At 45.4% G+C, this 20,471-nt stretch overlaps 1 protein-coding gene across 1 annotated transcript; it reads left to right on the top strand.

Moving 5' to 3' along the window:
• Positions 1-1,246: 1,246 nt before the first annotated feature.
• Positions 1,247-11,195, top strand: LOC120375703 (zinc finger protein 345-like; the record flags this gene model as incomplete). Its single annotated transcript, XM_039496535.1, has 2 exons — positions 1,247-1,351; positions 9,665-11,195. Coding segments are annotated over 2 exons (1,602 nt in total), but the record flags the coding sequence as incomplete, so codon positions are not given.
• Between the last annotated feature and the right edge of the window lie 9,276 nt (positions 11,196-20,471).

Raw genomic sequence — 20,471 nt, 5'->3', positions numbered from 1 at the left:
AATGAGTGGGGGGGAGAGATTTCCAGCTCTCTAGTCCACCCAGACACATGTATTGCAGCATCCCTGGGCAGAACCACTTTCCAGTGATCAAGAAAAGGATCAGACAGAGGAAAAGCCAGTTTCTGACTCCATATTCCCCCTGCTGGGGTGTGACTGCCCTGGGGTCAGTGTCTGAGGGAATCCCCCACAGTGACTCCTTGGGTTCTGCTCTTTTCTAGCCTTGTGTTCAGAGACTTTGTTATGGGGTGAGGGGAGGCAGAAGGGAGGTTAAAAATGTCTCTCTGGGCTTAGCCTGGCAGGAAGGGCCAGGTCTACACTGTAATAAAGAGATCAAGCATGTTCCCAGCATGGCAGAGTCTAGGATGCCTGTCTGGAGGGAAAGGGCCTGGGGGAATCGTGATGTGAAATTAACTAAAGCCTGTTCTGAAACCTCCACAACTGCCCTTCTCGTCCTGCCAGGCTGCAGAATGACGTCCATGTTTCGCTCCATCTCATCTCATCCTCCCATGGGACAGGGAAGAGAAATGGCTGCAGTGGAGCCAGCTCAGGTAGGGATTATTTTTTTGAGGGGGGGTTGGTGGGTTCCTATAGGAGGGAGATGGACAGCAAATACAGCGGAGATGGGAAGGTTTGCACAGTCTGGTTTGGAGCGGGGCAGGAAATGCACAGGGTGGAGAAAGGGAGGAGGGCAGGGTATGACAAACCTGCTGGGAGTTGTTTAATAAGTGGCCTAGATTCTAGGAACAGACCCATGAGGTTCAGAGGTGTAAATGCTCTAGTCTGTGGAGCAGAAAATAACCCACGTGAATGGGGCTGGGAAAACTGACCAGACTCATAGTGCTGGAGCCTGACCCGACTAACCAGTGGCTGCTGTGAGATATGAAGGGGGCACCCACCAGTGAGGGTTAGGGGAGATTCCCCTCCCTTCATATCCAGCTCCTCACAATGAGGAGGGTGTTGGGCTTCCTACCAGGGATCTCTCCCTGGTCCCTGCTAGGGGCTCCCTCTCCTCTATCAGTCTGTGGCTAGTAGGTGTGTGATGGATCTGCTGGGAGAGATAAGGGGCTCTCTTTGTCCCCTCACTCTGATGTTTCTGGGATGCTCTGAGCAGGGTGGGGGTGGGACTTTGTTGACTGCAATCCACCCAGGGCTTCCCTTTGATGGGCTCCTCTCCTCACAAATAGTGGGGCTGTGAATGGGGCAGCAGGTATTGAGTGTTGGACTCTTGCTCTTTCAGGGGCCGGTGACCTTCGAGGAGGTGGCTGTGTATTTCACCAGGGAAGAGTGGGCTCTGCTGGACCCCGCTCAGAGAGCCCTCTACTGGGATGTCATGCAGGAGAACTATGAGAATGTGACCTCACTGGGTAAGGGTTACTGTCCCCTCGGTTCTTGGAAGGGGAAATGGAGAGAGAGAAGGTTTACGCCAGCCCCACAATGCCACCTCTACTCTGCCCAGTTTCAGCATCGCCCCAATATGCCAGTGACACACACACTGCCAGAGACCCTCCCCTGCTGCAAAACACTTTGGGAACAGAGCACAGGAGCCGTATCGCACAGTGTCAGATATCTCCTGTTTGCTCAAGTAAAACTGAGGTTTAAGTGCAGCATAATCAACAGAAGCTTCCTAGGGGTCACCAGATGAAATTAATAGGCAGCAGGTTTAAAGAAAATAAGAGGAAGTTCTTCTTCACGCAGCGCACAGTCAACTTGTGGAACTCCTTACCTGAGGATGTTGTGAAGGCTAGGACTATAACAGCGTTTAAAAGAGAACTGGATAAATTCATGGTGGTTAAGTCCGTCAATGGCTATTAGCCAGGATGGGTAAGGAATGGGATCCCTAGCTTCTGTTTGTCAGAGGATGGAGATGGATGGCAGGAGAGAGATCACTTGATCATTGCCTGTTAGGTTCACTCCCTCTGAGGCATCTGGCATTGGCCACTGTCGGTAGACAGGATACTGGGCTAGATGGACCTTTGGATCTGACCCGGTACGGCCGTTCTTATGTTATGTATGTATGTGGGCATTTGGTGCAAGGCGCTCCTGGCCCTCAGAGACCGTGTGGAGGCTTTGGAGGCCAGGGTGTTGGAACTGGGAGGAGTTAAGGGAGACAGAGAAGTACGTTGATGAGGCTTTCCGGGACACTGTAGAATTGTCCCAACTCCGGTCAGACAGCCCCCGCACTGTTGAGGAGGATGGAAGGCCCAGGGAAGGAGAGCTGTCAACGGGAGCAGAGGGAAAGCTTCTCATAGTTGGGACCCTCCTTCCAGATAGTGTTGGGGTAACCTCTTGCACTGAGGTTACCTCACCGGGGGAGGGAACTCCACTCATTAAGAAAAGGCAGCTGTTAGTAATGGGAGATTCGATCATTAGAAACAAGGATATCTGGGTTTGTGATGACCGGGAGAACCGTATGGTGACTTGCCTGCCTGGTGCGTAAGTTGCGGATTTCTCAAGGCATCTAGATCGATTTATGTGTAGTGCTGGGGAGGAGCCAGTGGTCATGGTACATGTAGATACCAATGACATAGGGAAGGGTAGGTGAGACGTCCTGGAGGCCAAATTTAATCTGCTAGGAAAGAGACTGAAATCCAGGACCTCTACGGTGGCATTCTCAGAAATGCTCCCAGTTCCACGCGCAGGGCCAGGTAGGCAGGCAGAGCTTCGGAGTCTCAATGCGTGGATGAGATGATGGTGTAGAGAGATGGGGTTTAGATTTATTAGGAACTAGGGAAACTTTGGGGATGGGGGAGCCTATACAGGAAGGATGGGCTCCACCTAAACCAAAGTGGATCCAGACTGCTGGCACTTAACATTAAAAAGGTTGCAGAGCAGTTTTTAAACTAGGAGATGGGGGGAAAGCCAATGGCTGCAGAGGAGCACGTGGATCGGACAGAGACTTCTCTTAGAGGAGAGTGTAGTGATAGAGATTTTTCTAGTTTTAGTCAGGAAGAGAGGCTGGAAGAGGATAAAGTAGGGGCCAGATCAGACGAGAAGCATTCACGCACAAAAGAATCTAACACATCAGAAAAGGGCAGACAAATAAACAGTGACAAGCTTTTAAAGTGCGTGTACACAAATGATAGAAGTGTAAATAATAAGATGGGTGAATTAGAGTGCCTCGTGTTAAAAGAGGATATTGACATAATAGGCATCACAGAAACCTAGTGGAGTGAGGACAGTCAATGGGACATAATCATTCCAGGGTACAAAATATATCGGAAGGACAGAGCAGGTCATACTCGGGGGGTGGGGAGGGGAGTGGCACTGTATGTTAAAGAAAATGTAGACTCAAATGAAGTAAAAATCTTAAATGAAACTGCATGTTCCATAGAATCTCTCTGGATAGTAATTCCATGCTCTAATAAGAATATAACAATAAGGATCTATTATCGACCACCTGTCAAAGACAGTGATAGTGAGGATGAAATGCAAAGGGAGATTAGAGAGGCTATCAAAATAAAGAACTCCATAATAGTGGGAGATTTCAATTATCCCCATATTGACTGGGTACGTCACCTCAGGACAAAATGCAGAGACAAAATCGCTCGATACTTCAAATGACTGTTTCTTGGAGCAGCTGGTACAAGAACCCGCAAGGGGAGAAGCAACTCTCCATTTAGTCCTGAGTGGAGCGCAGGATCTTGTCCAAGAGGTAACTATAACAGGACCGCTTGGAAATAGTGATCATAATATAACAACATTTAACATTCCTCTGGTGGGAAGAACAGCTCAACACTGTGGCATTTAATTTCAGAAAGGAAAACTATACAAAAATGAGGGGGTTAGTTAAACAGAAATTAAAAGGTACAGTGACTAGAGTGAAATCCCTGCAAGCTGCATGGACGCTTTTCAAAGACACAATATTAGAGGCCCAACTTAAATGTATACCCCAAATTAAAAAAACACAGCAAAAGAACTAAAAAGAGACACTGTGGCTTGGCTTAACCATGTAAAAGAAGCAGTGAGAGATAAAAAGGCATCTTTTAAAAAGTGGAAGTCAAATTCTAGTGAGGTGTATATAGAAGGGAGCATAAGTACTGCCAAATTAAGTGTAAAAATGTAATAAGAAAAGCCAAAAAGGAGTTTGAGGAACAGCTAGCCAAAAACTCAGAAGGTAATAACAAAATGTTTTCTAAGTACATCAAAAGCAGGAAGCTGCTAAACAACCAGTGGGACCCCTGGACGATTGAGATACAAAAGGAGCCCTTAAAGACGATAAAGTCATTGCGGAGAAACTAAATGCATTCTTTGCTTCAGTCTTCGTGGCTGAGGATGTTAGGGAGATTCCCAAACCTTTTGTGGGTGACAAATCTGAGGAATTGCCACAGCTTGAAGTGTCATTAGAGGTTTTGGAACTAATTAATAAATTTAACTGTAACAAGTCACCGGAACCAGATGGTATTTACCCAAGAGTTCTGAAGGAACTCAAATGTGAAATTGGGGAACTATGAGCTATGGTTTGTAACCTGTCCTTTAAATCAGCTTCTGTACCCAATGACTGGAAGATTGCTAATGTAACACCAATATTTAAAAAGGGCTCTAGAGGCGATCCTGGCAAATACAGACCGGTAAGTCTAATGTCTGTGCCAGGCAAATTAGTTGAAACAATAGTAAAGAATAAAATTGTCAGGCACATAGAAGAACAAAAATTGTTGGGCAAAAGTCAACATAGTTTCTGTAAAGGGAAATCATGTCTTACTAGTCTGTTAGAATTCTTTGAAGGTGTCAACAAACGTGGACAAGGGGGATCCAGTGGACACAGTGTACTTAGATTTCCAGAAAGCCTTTGACGAGGTCTCTCACCAAAGGCTCTTACATAAATGAAGTTATCATGGGATAAGAGGGAAGATCTTTTCATGGGTTGAGAACTAGTTAAAAGACAGGGAACAAAGGGTAGGAATAAATGGTAAATTTTCAGAATGAAGAGGAGTAACTAGTGGTGTTCCCCAAGGGTCAGTCCTAGGACCAATCCTATTTAACTTATTCATAAATGATCTGGAGAAAGGGGTAAACAGTGAGGTGGCAAAGTTTGCAGATGTTACTAAACTGCTCAAGATAATTAAGACCAAAGCAGACTGTGAAGAACTTCAAAAAGATCTCACAAAACTAAGTGATTTGGCAACAAAATGGCAAATGAAATTTAACGTGGATAAATGTAAAGTAATGCACATTGGAAAAACGACCCCAACTATACATACAATATGATGGGGGCAAATTTAGCTACAGCTGATCAGGAAAAAGATCTTTTTGTCATTGTGGATAGTTCTCTGAAGACATCCAGCAGTGTGCAGCGGAAGTCAAAAAAGCAAACAGGATGTTAGAAATTATTTTAAAAGGGATAGACAATAATACAGAGAATATCTTATTGCCCTTATATAAATCAATGGAAATAACTAATTTAGACCCCATCATTTTATATGTATATTTGGGATTGTGTTTTCCAGTGGGCTGCACTGTGTGTTATCCTGACATTTAGTAGTGCTGAGATCCTGCATTCAGTAATATCCCTGCCCTTCCTCTCCCCTGTCTCCACTGAGCCCCACGCTTATGTTTCCAGCTTCCCCAGGACTCTCTCTCTTTGTCTCTGGACCTGTCTGTCAGCAAGAAGCAGAGCCAGGGAGACTTGCCCTCTCTCTGGAGACTTCGATTTCTGGGACATGGATTTACTTTCTCTGTGTTTTAGGAGACTTTGAAATTGAGTGTCTGTGACATTAAGCACAGTGCAATCTGGACTGTTGAACAGCTGTTCCCTCAGTTCCCCAGGCTGGGGTGCCTTTCACACTGCTCTACTGTGAGAGCAGCCACTCCTGGGCAGGTAACACACAGTCTCCAGCGTGTAACTCGCTCCCAGCTACACAGTTTTGAGTGCTGCTAGTCAGCAACTCCTGAATTACAGTACCCCACCGGAGAACCCCAGAAAATTCTCTGCTCCCAGACATCCCCCAGAAATGTGCATCTTGTCCTGTCCAGCACACTACTGAACAATGGGAGCTCATATGAAATCTGTTATTTCATCAATGGAAAATGACATGCACCAGCCTTGTTATTCCAAATGGAGTTTCCAACACACTTTAATCCAACCACACTGGTTAGAGAAAACAATAAACCAAGATTGTTAACTACTGAAAAAAAAAAAAGATTTCCAGTGGCTACAAGTAATGAGGCATAAAAGTCAGAATTGTTTACAAAAGAAATGCAAGATAAAACACAAACTAACATCTAAGTTAACCAGCTAAAACGGATTTAAAACAAATGTTTCTCTCACCATCTGCTGAGACAGGCTGGTTTTCCTTTCAGCCGGGAATCCCTCGAACCTGCCCCTGCTGCCCACATTCAGTTCTTCAGGAGTTGTCATGAGCAGAGGGAAGGGGAGGGGGAGAGAGAGAGTCTCATGCATTTTCCTCACATCTCTTTATAATTCAGTCCTTTGTACTAGAAACAAATCCAGTTCTCAGCTGAGTCATGGTGACAGGCTGTCGTAGATATGAGCTTCAAGTGGTCCCTGTGATGGAATGTAAATGTCTTCTTCACACCTTCCCTCTCCTGGAGAATGACTATTTGACCAGCTGTTTGCCTTGCTGTCTCTGAGGAACTTAGGGTTAGGGTTGCAACTTTTTCAGTAACATCATGCCGTAAAATCTCATAACTTTACATACAGTGTTGCTACACATTATAAGGAGGATTTTCAGTAGATTGTCTTTTCAAATGGTACCGAACAAGCCATACAGTGATAAATGAAGGGGGAGGGGAGGGATCTCCCTTTTATAAACACCCAGCCAGCCAGATTGCTGTAAAATCCTTGTTGGTGTGACTTCTCTGCTTGCTTTACCTGTAAAGGGTTAACAAGGCCATAGGTAAAAGAAAAGGAGTGGGCACCTGACCAAAAGAGCCAATGGAAAGGCTAGAACTTTTTAAAATGGGACAGTAACTTTCCCTTTGTCTGTTGTTCTCCGGAGAAGGCGACACGGAGTAGCCATGCTGTGTATGGCTTGAAGCAGGTTTGAAAATTCATCTTCCATCCCTAGAAGAAATGATTTGGACAGGGAATGTTTAGACAGACACAATCAGGTTTATATTTTTTATTTTGGCTTTTGGAGCTCCTCTGTGCTATCCCAGATGCTTTTGTTTGCTTCTAAGCTTTAAGCTGAACCCCCAGGAAAGCTATTTTGGGTGCTTACAACAATTGTTTCTTTTAAGATCTAGCAAAATCCTAAGTTCCAGATTTATTGTTTTTCTTTTCAATTTTAATAAAATTTCTCTCTCTCTTAAGAACAGGGTTAGATTTTTGGTGTCCTTTGTTTTCTTTCTCAGCTCTTTCCCGGAGGGGAGGTGAAAGGGCTTGAGGGTGCCCCACAGGGAAGAATTCTCAAATGCTCCTTCCTGGGTCCAAGGGTTTGGGGTTTTTTTTGCATTTGGGTGGTGGCAGCATTTACCAAGCCAAGGTCAGAGAAAAGCTGTAACTTTGGGGGTTTAATACAAGCCTAGAGTTGCACAAATTAATTTTTAGAATCCTGGCGGCCCCCCACTTTCTGCACTCGGAGTGACAGAGTGGAGATTCAGCCCTGACACATACTATGAACAAAATTGATCATAATTTTCTAGAAGAGTGAACATAGGGGCACAGACTTGCACAGTGTCTGTCTGTGTGTTCCCAAAATATATGTGGGTATTTCAGTCCCTCAAAAGCAAGGTGTTAGGCATCTTCAAACACCTGGGGAACCAGTCCTGGGAATTCACTGGTTTATTAAGTGACACTGTAGGGAATTGAGACACATTTTATATTATTATTATTATTATTTTATTATAAATACCAATATAATGAAATTGCAATGAATCGTGCTAGATATGCCATGTAAGGTGTCAATGAAAATGTTATGATTTTCCAAGTTTGATAATCTTGTTTCTTTGTATTGTGAGGTATAGATATGTAGGGTATATCTGTATTCCAGACTTGTGTAGTGTTTCTGAGTGACACCCCCAGACATAGTGTCATCAGCTCTGCCCAGCCTGTTTGATGGCCCATCCAGGGTCATCAGCTGTACAATGAACCCATTGAAAAGATCAAGGGGAGACACCTATTGAGTCAGCAAGACATGCAGGGGTATGCCTGTGTACTGAGACCTCCAAGGCTTTTCCATGCCATGTGCTGTGAAGCTTGTGTTTGGGACACAGGAAGTAGAAGCCACATGGGGAAAGGAATATAAAGGGCAGCTGCATCATCTCCATTTTGTCTTTAGTCCCTGTTCCTACCTCTGGAGCAACTTCTCTACAAACTGAACCCTGGAACAAAGGGCTGAATGATGTGGCTGTGTACCAGAGAGCCTCTCAAGCCAGCAACTCACCAATACTGCTAAGAACCGGATGTGTAGATTTCTGAATGTATCTGACTGTTTTCCCATTTTAACAACTTCCTTTTTCTTTCCTTCTTTTATAATAAACCTTTAGTTTAGATGCTTTCTTGCTTATAAACCTTTAGTTTAGATGCTAAGGACTGGCTGGCATCATAGTATTCTGGGTAAGATCCAGACCTATACAGACCTGGTAATGTGGCTGACTCTGGGGTCAGAAGAACACTTTGTTTATGTGAGCAGAGTTTTTAAATAACTTCTCACTGTGCCGGACCTAGGTGCTGATTGGGAGTCAGAGAACTGGAATGCAGTAAAGGGGGCCGTGTGATGTCTTTTTTTCAGTTTCTCGGTAACCAGTGTGGGGGATCAGAAGCACAGTTGGTGACTGATCAGTGAACTTAACTTCCGTGTTAACCACCAGTTTTGGGAGCATCTGCTCTCCCTTTTTCAGCCTGCCCTGATCTTGGTATTTTCAGTGTGGACTGCCCCAGGCACACTGGGTCACACTAAGCACTGAAGTTACATTAATAGTGTTTTTTATGACACAGTCATATGAAATCAACTGAACTCCTTTGTTTTCTTTCAACTGAGCAGGGTTTCCAGTTTCCAAACCTCATATAATCTCCCAGCTGGAACAAGGGGATGAGCCATGGGTCCCAGACCTCCAGGGTTCAGAGGAAAGAGAGATCCTGAGAGTTCCCTGCATAGGTGAGGAAAGATTAAACCAACTCGGAATCTGTAAGTGTCTGAAGGAAACATCTGGGATGCCCTACAAAGCCCTTGGAAGGTCTCTCAGTTCAATATTGTCCCTAACAGGGGTCGTATCCTTAGGGTAAATATAGCTCATGGCTTCCTGTAGACCCTAGCAGACACCAGGCAGTAGCTTCCTCCCTTCCCCCTGTGAATGTGGATGGGATGTGAAGGCTGAATGCCCCTCCTCTCTCCTGTTTGGGGCAAGAGTTTGGGGGAGTTCAGTTCTTGTTTTTATTTGACCTCTCTCCAGCACTTGTTTTAGTTTGGCCTTCCCCTTTCCATCCCTGTTTGAGGTTTCTGTCTCTATCACAGCAGGTGACGCAATGGTGTGTGAGAAAGAGGAGCAGAATTCTCAGCAGGGAAATGTTGAGCAAGTGGAAAAACACAGAGAATTATCGCAAAGGTCGAAAAGGAATGTGTCCAGGAGACATGAGCAGGGAAAATCCTGTCAGATTCAGCACAGACCAGAAAAAGAGCAGGGAAACCAGTCAGGGAAGAAAGTGGGTAAATTTATTTCCTGTCGGGGAACTCAGAAGAGCGTCAAGGAAACCACAACACAGCAGGAAGTCCTCATGGGAAAGAGGAAAAATACATGCACTGAGTGTGGAAAAACCTTCACTTGCAGCTCAGCCCTTTCTGCTCATCACAGAATCCACACAGGGGAGAGGCCCTATGAATGCTGTGAGTGTGGAAAAACCTTCACTTGCAGATCAGCCCTTTCTGTTCATCAGAGAATCCACACAGGGGAGAGGCCCTATGAATGCTGTGAGTGTGGAAAAAGCTTTATTACCAACTCAGACCTTTCTAAACATCAGATAATCCACACAGGGAAGAGGCCCTATGAATGCAGTGAGTGTGGAAAAAGCTTCTCTATCAGCTCAGCCCTTTCTGTACATCAGAGAATCCACACTGGGGAGAGGCCCTATGAATGCAGTGAGTGTGGGAAAACCTTCAATCACAGCTCAGCCCTTTCTCGACATCAGAGAATCCACACAGGGAAGAGGCCCTATGAATGCAGTGAGTGTGGGGAAAAATTCAGGCGCAGCTCAGGCCTTATTAGGCATTGGAGAATGCACACAGGGGAGAGGCCCTATGAATGCAGTGAGTGTGGAAAAAGCTTTATTACCAGCTCAGACCTTTCTCAACATCAGAGAATCCACACAGGGGAGAGGCCCTTTGAATGCAGTGAATGTGGGAAAACATTCACTTACAGATCAAATCTTTTTGTTCATAAGAGACTCCACACAGGGGAGAGACCCTATGAATGCTGTGAGTGTGGAAAAACCTTCACTTGCAGATCAGCCCTTTCTGTTCATCAGAGAATCCACACAGGGGAGAGGCCCTATGAATGCTGTGAGTGTGGAAAAAGCTTTATTACCAACTCAGACCTTTCTAAACATCAGATAATCCACACAGGGAAGAGGCCCTATGAATGCAGTGAGTGTGGAAAAAGCTTCTCTATCAGCTCAGCCCTTTCTGTACATCAGAGAATCCACACTGGGGAGAGGCCCTATGAATGCAGTGAGTGTGGGAAAACCTTCAATCACAGCTCAGCCCTTTCTCGACATCAGAGAATCCACACAGGGAAGAGGCCCTATGAATGCAGTGAGTGTGGGGAAAAATTCAGGCGCAGCTCAGGCCTTATTAGGCATTGGAGAATGCACACAGGGGAGAGGCCCTATGAATGCAGTGAGTGTGGAAAAAGCTTTATTACCAGCTCAGACCTTTCTCAACATCAGAGAATCCACACAGGGGAGAGGCCCTTTGAATGCAGTGAATGTGGGAAAACATTCACTTACAGATCAAATCTTTTTGTTCATAAGAGAATCCACACAGGAGAGAGGCCCTATGTATGCAGTGAGTGTGGGAAAACCTTCAATCACAGATCACACCTTCTTACCCATCTCAGAATCCATACAGGAGAGAGGCCTGCAGTGATTGTGGAAAAAACTTCATTCACCGCCAGCAGCTTATCAGCCATCAGAGAATCCACACAGGTATGCGACCCAATGGAAGCAGTGAGTGTGGGAAAACCTTGTCTTGCCACTGAGCCCATGTGAGCCATCAGAGAATCTGCAAGGGGGATCAACACCATAAAAACCTCTAGGGCTATCACTACTTTAATACTTTCCTGATTCCCACTTTTACAAGCTGTTTGAAGCACCGATATCCCTCAGCTTGTCCAGATGAGTGAGTGGCCCATTTTTGCATTTTGCAGTTTGACCTCTTTGAGGTGGGCTCATTTGTCCTTTCTATCAACTCCATTCTCCCATGAGTAATTCTAGTGTGCCCTTCCTCTCAGGAACCAGGGAGCGTCACATTTATACCATTCCTCCTATTGCAAAGTTATTGTTAGAGTCACCGGTGTTACAGATTGTATCATTGCCAGTTGTTCTCGTGTTGTGCTGAAGAGCAGTTATCATGGGAACTTTTCATATTACATTTAAATGAAGAGGAGCAGGGGCAGGAAAAAAGTGTCATTTCAGCCTCTGTGACACTGGAAGGAGATGTAAAAAGCGACAGAGAGCCCTGTGGTACCTTATAGACTAAAATACGTATTGGAGCATAAGCAATATACAAAAACCTGTAGAACACTTCAACCTCCCTGGACACACAATAGCAGACTTAAAAGTGCCATCCTACAGCAAAAATACTTCAGGGCCAGACTTCAAAGAGAAACTGCTGAGCTTCAGTTCATCTGCAAATTTGACACCATCAGCTCAGGACTAAACAAAGACTGTGCCTGGCTTGCCAACTACAAAAGCAGTTTCTCCTCCCTTTGTGTTCACACCTCAGCTGCTAGAAGAGGGGCCCATCCTCCCTGATTTAACTAACCTTGTTATCTCTAGCCTGATTGTTGCCTGCATATTTATACCTGCCCCTGGAAATTTCCACTACATGCATCTGACGAAGTGGGGATTCACCCACGAAAGCTTATGCACCCATATGTCTGTTAGTCTACAAGGTGCCACAGGACTCTTTGTCACCTTTTACAGATCCAGACTAACACGGCTACCCCTCTGATACTTGGAAGGAGATGGGGTGACTCAGAGATTCCCTCCTTCCCCATCATGGCAGAACTGTTACCTTTTGTCTGAACCAGGCAGAGTTTATCGTCATCACATTCTACCCCTCCACTTCTCAAAGTGTCATGTGATGAAGAGTTCTCAGTTGTCTGTGCTTGGAGATGATGCTTTGACTTATTTAATCCTATGCCAGAGTTGCTATGACTGGTGAGAAAAGTATCAAAGACCAGGAAGGGGAATTCAAATGGATCCTAATCGCAGTGTGATCATTTCGAGTTTAAATCCCAGGTTCCATCTATTGGTTAAGCCAATTCTGGCAAGGTGGCTGTTTTTTCCCCCATTATGGGAATGCTAGGATACTAAACATGTTGTAAATAACATAACTGACTATTGAGACAGTTACTCACTGAAATATGTTTGAATGGTTCAGAGGAGAATGTGATGGGAGAATCTCTTGTCCTGATTCTAAATAATTAGATGTAATCTGCTCTGGAATTTCAGTTTACACGTTCATTGTCATGTATTTTATCTCTCTGTGATCTGGGTTTCTATCTTTCTTGATGGCTGTGTGGTCACACAATTAGATATTAGTTCAGCTCAGATTTATTGGAGAATTTAAGACAAATGACCATTTGCTAAAGTCATCATTTCTCACTTCAGCTTTGCTTTTTCCCCATCCTTCCATGATGATATGGAGAAATTTCAAGTGCAGTTCTGTCAATAGGAGAGAACTCTCCAATTTACTGGCCATGCTAACAAAGACACCGCAGTGATTTAAAATCTCCACTTGGAAATGGTAAACAGCAGCAGACCCCCGACTAACTGAAGGAAGTGCATATGAGCACAGTGTAGTTCAATTGTTTAAATCAATATGGTCTCAGATGGCTATGTTGGCAGGCGAAGGCCTTCTGCTGATGTAGCGCTGTCTACGCAGGGGATTAGAGATGTGTAACTACGTTGCTCAGCTGTGTCTGTTTTTCGCACCCCTGAGCAATAATTATACCGATAAATGTCTTTAGTGTAGACCAGACAGTTTTCTCTTGTGTTTTCTGCATTTGTATCACTTCTCCCCTACTTCCTACTACTTTGAAAGATTTAAAGTGTGAAAAGAGAGGTATTTTTCCTCATGATGCTAACATTCCCACATAGGAGACCCCTTCCACCAACACGCCTGGCAGAGGAACCAGAGATATATGAACTCACAGAAGTGTTGGGACAAACTACAACTTGAGCCAAGGTTCAGTTGTTGGCAATGGGGATTAAAAGAAAACTAACATATGTGACCAGAATTTGTGATCTTTGAATATATTAGTGTTACTAGTGAAAATGAAATCATAGGTGATGTTATTGGTTAAAGAGTAAGAGACTAATTGTTTGATAATCTGAATAATTTTGGAAAACTGAAAATTGTCTTGTTTTTTTTTCTTTTTTTAGTTCAGGAAATGATGGTTAATCTTCAAAAGTTAATTTGATTTAATTTACCCCCTGTAGTGTAAGGAGTTCTGGTAGAAAACCTCACTCCAAAGGTTGGGATGGGAGAATAGGTGTTAGAAAGAGTGTATAAGAGAATATTGGGTCTGTATAGATTTTATTTTTTTGTATTTCAAATAGAACTTATTTTGCTTAGCTTCAAAGTCAATTTCTATTAAAAGGAAAACTACTCAAGGAGACAAGTTGTATAAGTTTTTACCCACTTACACTGTAAGCGTCACTGACTTCCCCACTTCTCTAATTTGCAAAGGAAAGGCCTGACATCTGTCATAGGATGTGTCCAGCAGGTAGGAAAGCTGCAGTTGTCAACCATCAATGCCAAGGAAAAGGCTGAAGTCCATTGCCTTTCATATCTAAAAGCCATCTAGAGGCTGGTCTACACTGAAAAGCTGTGTTGACATGGCCACATCTCTCAGGGGTGTGAAAGATCCACTCCACTGAGAGAAGTAGTTAATGTGACCTAAGCCCCAGTGTAGACAGTGTTATGTTGTCAGAAGAATATTTCCAGTGTTTGAAGGGTAGACATACCCTTAGACAGATTGATACCCTCTGGGAAGCGAGTCATGACATCAATTCCAATTTTGACCCATCTCTCTATGTGAGAAATCTGCTAGTATGGAGGGCTGAGCCAGCTGTGCGATCACCTGGTTCAATTGAGGGAAAAGTTCTTAGTACCCATCAGTCCAAAGACTGAGAGAAATGTTGAGTTCCAACCATTGTCATTTTAGTATTTGATTGTTCCTTTCTCTATTTTTTGTGTTGGCCTTTCTGTTCTATCAGAGTGTGACTGTATAGCTCAGTGCATGTGTGATAAATGCTCTTTGGTGCCAATTGGCAGAGAGGTCAAAGTAATTCACAAGAAACTCCTGCCTCAGACCTGACAAACTCATCACACCTAATGCACTGATTTTTATGATATTTATCCAGGAAGCATAGCAGTGAGATCTCTACTGAAAGCTTGTAAATTATTGTTACTCCTGATCACTGCAAGAGGTGTGTATGAGTCCTATTGAAGGAGTCATGTAAGTATATGGAAAATTATGCCCATATGGTATTGTCATGAAAGTGAGTCACCCCAATCAAAGGTCTTGTTGGGAATGGCCCATTCAAGTGGGAGGGAATTGTCACCCATCCCTTGCTAGCCAGTTATGTGATGTGTTGCTGCATTGTCAACCTTTGCACCAGCCCAGAAAAGCCAATGGAAAACTATCAAAGACAAATTATAGACATCGAAACCCTGTGGAAGTGTAAACGACAATATGACAATGAGGAAATGATCCTTTCTGTGAATATACACAAAAGACTGATTCATTTTATAACACGGTGGAGAGAAACACTCTGGTTCTATTCACCAAGGAGATCACTAATGACCAATGGTGCTTCAAGAAAGGCAGGGCCCTGGCTCCTAGGGACTAGCAGTCACTGCAATAGACTGTCACCTCACACTTCAATCTACTTAGGTAGGAAAGGTAACTATTAAATAGTGTAGGTTGCATTTTGTGATTTTGTTTTGTTGGTAAGAGTTGGTTTCCATCATTCACATTTGTTTGTTTAAATCTCTGTCCCTCGTTAAAGAAATTTCCCTCTGTTCAATAACTGTGCTCAAGTGCTATGTGTGATCCAGTAGCAGTGGGCTACAGTAAAACTGGTAACCTGGGATGTACCATTGCTTCAGGCAGAGAGGATCTGGGATTTTTCTGAGCCCTGGTCTACTCTAGGGGAGGGAATCAGTCTAAGTTACGCAACTTCAGCTACATGAATAACGTAGCTGAAGTTGATGTACTTAGATCGACTTACCATGGTGTCTTTGTCGCGGTGAGTCGACTGCTGCAGCTCCCCCGTAGACTCTTCCTGCACCTCTCACCGAGCTGGAGTACAGTGGTCGACAGAAGAGTACTCGAGGATCAATTTATTGCATCTACACTAGACGTGATAGATCGACACCCCCCCCCCTGCTGGATCGATCGCTGCCCGCCAATTCGGCAGATAGTATAGACATACCCCGAGTATCTGGTGATTGGAGCTGGACCCCAGAGGGGGACACATTGAAGGAACTGAGGGGTTAAGGTGTCTTTGTTGTCAACTGTCAAGGTTGCTGTAGCTCAGAGGAGGGTGCTTGACTGTCAGGCTGGTGAGTTTGGCACTGACATCCAGCTGCCAAATGCAAAAGTCCCTATTCTTTGTGGCAGGTGGCCACAAGGAGACTCACGGCCCTCAGCACCCTGAGAAGGGTCACAATGTGTGTCTATGTTGATCCACACAGGGAAAGCTCCCTATAGCATAAAACTCTGCCCTATGAAATCATGGAACATGTGCTCTTCGCTCTGTGAAAGCACATAAAGAATCCAAGCGCTGGAGGACAGGGTTTGGGTCCAGAGTGACCTAGACACATTGGAGAATTGGGCCAAAAGAAATCTGATGAGGTTCAACAAGGACAAGTGCAGATTCCTACTCTCTAGGATGGAAGAGTCCCATGCACCGCTTCAGGCTGGGGACAGACTGGCTAAGTGGCAGTTCTGCAGAAAAGGAGCTGGGGATTACAGTGGACAAGAAGCTGGATATGAGTCAATAATGTGCCCTTGTTGCCAGGAAGGTTAACAGCATATTGGGCAGCATTAGTAGGAATGTTGCCAGCAGATCAAAGGAAGTGATTATTCCCTTCTATTTGGCACTGATGTGGCCACACCTGGAGTACTGCATCCAGTTCCCCCCCCCCCCCGCTACAGAAAGGATGTGGACAAATTGGAGAGTGTTCAGCGGAAGACAACAAAAATTATTAGGAGACCTAGGCATATGATTTATGAAGAGAGGGTGAGGGAACTGGAGTTATTTAGTCTGCAGAAGAGAAGAGTGAGGTGGGGATTTGAGAGCAACCTTCAACTACCTGAAGCGGGGTCCAAAGAGGATGGAGCTCGGCTGTTCTCAGTGGTGGCAGATGACAGAACAAGGAGCAATGGTCTCAAGTTGTAGTGGGGGAGGTCTAGGTTGGATATTAGGAAAAACTTTTTCACTAGGAGGGTGGTGAAGTATTGGAATGGGTTCCCTAGGGAGGTGGTACAATCTCCATCCTTAGAGGTTTGTAAGGCCCGGCTTGACAGAGCCCTGACTGGGATGATTTAGTTGGGGATTGGTCCTGCTTTGAGTAGGGGGTTGGACTAGATACCTCCTGAGGTTTCTTTCAACCCTAATCTTCTCTGATTCTAAGTAGCTGCAAGTGTCTCTTTGTGTTCACATCTGTAAAGACGCCAGGAATGGGCAACGGGATGGATCACTTCATGATTACGTGTTCTGTTAATTCCCGCTAAAGCATCTGGCTTTGACCACTCTTGGGAGATAGGACACTTGGCAGGATGGACCATTGGTCTGACTCAGTATGGTTGTTCTTATGTTTTATGTACAGAAATGAGGCTCTTACAAAGCCGAAATGGGGGGAGGGGCTCTAAATTTATATCAGAGTTAGAGAGAAATATGTTCAAACACAGTGAGACTCGATGTACGAAAGAAATAACACGTGATCCCCATCTCCTTCCCCAAAGCCTTAGGTGGGGATTAGCTGCCAACTGCTGCGGCTGCTGCTCTGAGGGGAGCAGTATAAGTTGTCTGCCTGTGGGTGCGGCCCACCAGCTGGTTCTCCTGGGGCAGACGGTGAGTTGCTGGGCAGGAATGGTGCATCAGCTGGAGTATGAAATATGAACAGGGATCTAAAGACTCTACACTGGCCTCCAGTGGGGGTTGAGGATGCTGAGGCAGTGGAATTTCAGAGTCATCAAGATTCAAAGCTGCTTGGGGGTGGAGAGGAGGGGGATGACTCCACTGGATTTTTAGTGCATCCCCTTAACTACTCGCCCATGACAGCCTGGCTTTGTCATTGCTCTGTGGTTCTCCTGTTGCTCATTCCCAGCTTCTGGAAAGCAATGGCTGGGGACACCATCCCTGCCCATCCTGGCTGATAGCCATCGAGGAACCTATCCTCTGTGCACTTCTCTAGTTCTTTTTTGAACTCTGTTCTAGTCTTGGCTTTCACAACATCTTCTGCTAAAGAGTTCCACAGGTTAACTGTGCGTTGTGCGAAGAAATACTTCGTTTCAAACCTGTAGCCTATTCATTTCATTTGGTGACTCCTCCTAGCTCTTGTGTTATGAGAAGGAGTAAATAACACTCCCTTCCTTGGTCCTTTGAAAGATATGTGAGCCCCCACCTCCCTGCCCCACCTCTCATGTCCAGGGAACAACAGGGATATAACAACACGGCAAACAACAAGGTTCAAAGTCAATGCACCTGGGAGAAGTATCTGCTGTTTCATTCCTTACATTCCTGTCCCACTGCATGGCCATTTCCTTTCCCTCCTTTCTGTTAAAAGCTTTTGTGTTTTGCACAGAAACATTATTTCCACAGGAGACACCCAGGAGTGGGGGCTGCATTCCTGTGCCAAACAGTCACTAGAAGGAGGCAGACAAAGGCCTTTAAGATGAGGTGTCCATCACTGTCAAAATATCATCTCCCTCCTTCAGCTCACTGGCAGCCTGAATTTCTTCCTTATCCTACCAGAGTCTTGTCTGGACTCGGCACTATCCAGCCCCTCTGTATGTAGTGGGCAAAACCCACAAACCTTGTCTTTAAAACAAGCCGTCCCCTTCCTTCTTAGGGAAGAGTTTTCTATGATTGAAGTTGAGCTTCAGTTCCCCTCTCCTAGAGGCAGGTTGGGTGTGGGGCCAGCTCCCAATGAGATCTGTTTTCATCTTTGCCCCCTAACTCTGCTCCCAGCTGTCAGGAGGCTTCCAGCCCATCCACCCTGCTTACTAGCTCCATAGTCACGTGTAACCCCCTTTGCCAGCACACGTAGCCTGCAGGAAAGCTGCTCCTGCCAGCTGTGTTGGTGGTATAGTGGGGAGCATAGCTGCCTTCCAAACAGTTGGCCTGGCTTCAATTCCCAGCCAATGCAATAATGGCTTTTCTCTTTTGTTGGTTCCTTGTCTGGAAGTGGTTTAATTTCAGTCACATTGTGTTACAATCACATCAATAGAATGAGACAATAAATGTGTCAAAGCCCAGCACGTCACACAGGAGGGAGGACTACAAGGGGCTGGAATGTGTCATCTGAGAAGACAGAACACTTGGAAACCTGCATCTCCCATCCCCTGGCTTCCATGTTATGATTCCAGCTGTGTGCGATGTTTGTACCATGTTCCTGCATGATGGGGAAATAAAGTTTTGAGTCAGTTTTTGCTCCTACAGATTCCTTTGCTGTTACAATTATATTGATATGAACAAAAGGGAAGCAAAAAAACAACAAAAAAACCCACCCAACTTGCAATACAGTTAGGGAAAGAGAAGATCGGGGTAAGCCAAACATTTCAAAATAAAAATTAATACTAAAATGGGAGGTGGGGGAGAGAGATCAGGTATGTGGAGATCCCTTTGATATTTGAAACCTACATCTACCCAGCTTTCTGAACACCTGTGAGGAGCAAGATGGAGTTGGGGCATCTTCAATCATTGATTGTCTCTCTGTGTTCTCTGTCTCTTTCTTCTCCCCCCATTATTCTTCTCCAGTGTCTCTGCCTTTCTCCTCTTGCTCCCTCTCCCCCTGCCCTTTCCCAGGAACTTACAGTCTACAGCATTCAGGAAAAGCCAGAGTTTCATAGATTCATAGACTCTAGGACGGGAAGGGACCTCAAGAGGTCATCGAGTCCAGTCCCCTGCCCTCATGGCAGGACCAAATACTGTCTAGACCATCCCTGATAGATATTTAAATATTTTACTGGCTGCTGCCACAAAGCAAGAAAAATTACACTTCTGGTTCAGAGGCAGTGCACACACATAAGAATCAATGGGCTTTTAATTCCTTAGGTTCTGCCACCATATGCTGCTTCCATTTCATTTCAGTCTTTTCCCAAGATTTCTCATTGTGCACAGCAGCATTACACCCTTGGGAGAGAGTGGTCCAGAGGCTGCATTAATTTAACCTACAAAAACCAAACAAATAGAAATGTAGATCAGAAATGTACTCTCTAGGTTCCTCCAGCCCAGGGGTTGGCAACCTTTCAGAAGCAGTGTGCCAAGTCTTCATTTATTCACTCTAATTTAAGGTTTTGCGTGCCGCTAATGCATTTTAATGTTTTTTAGAAGGTCTCTCTCTACAAGTCTATATATTATATAACTAAACTAGTGTATTGTAAAATAAACAAGGTTTTCAAAATGTTTAAGAAGCTTCATTTAAAATGAAATTAAAATGTTGATCTTATGCCGCTGGCCTGCTCAGCCTGCTGCTGGTCTGGGGTTCTGTTCACCTAGGCCGGCAGTGGGCTGAGTGGGGCCTGCGGCCAGGACCCCAGCTGGGAAGGGTCTGGCAGCCAGAACCCCAGACTGGCAGCGGCTCAGCCCACTGCCGCTCAGGGGTTCCATCCGCCAGCTCCTGCCAGCTGGGATCCCGGCTGCCGGACCCGCTCAGCCCGCTGCCGGTGTGGGGTCCCGTCCCTGCCCACATACAGTGGGTACCTACCTTCTCCCTGGTTCTGGCCCATTCTCTTCCTCTCTCTGCACTGAGCTGCGGGCTGTGGGTGAAGGGTCTGGCCAGGAGCTAGAATGAGGGAGGGGGCTCAGGGTTGGGGCAGGAGGTTTGGGTCTGGGGGCACTGACCTGGGGAGTTCCCATTTGGCATGAGGGGTGCAGGTGGGAATGTGTGCAGAGGGGTGCAGGAGCTCCTGTTTGGTGTTCAGGGTGGGGGTGGGGATGTGCGGGGTGCATGGGATGTGGGGAGGCTGGGGATGTGGGAGGTGCCAGAGTCAGGGCTGGGGGCATGTGAGGGGGTGCAGGTGTCAGTAGGAGGGCTGGGTATGTGTGGGGGTGCCAG

The sequence above is a fragment of the Mauremys reevesii genome, linkage group 12 (assembly GCF_016161935.1).
Source record: "Mauremys reevesii isolate NIE-2019 linkage group 12, ASM1616193v1, whole genome shotgun sequence".
Classification (NCBI taxonomy): domain Eukaryota; kingdom Metazoa; phylum Chordata; order Testudines; family Geoemydidae; genus Mauremys; species Mauremys reevesii.
Note: the sequence above shows the minus strand (reverse complement) of the source record. Positions and strands in the feature narration are given on the sequence as shown.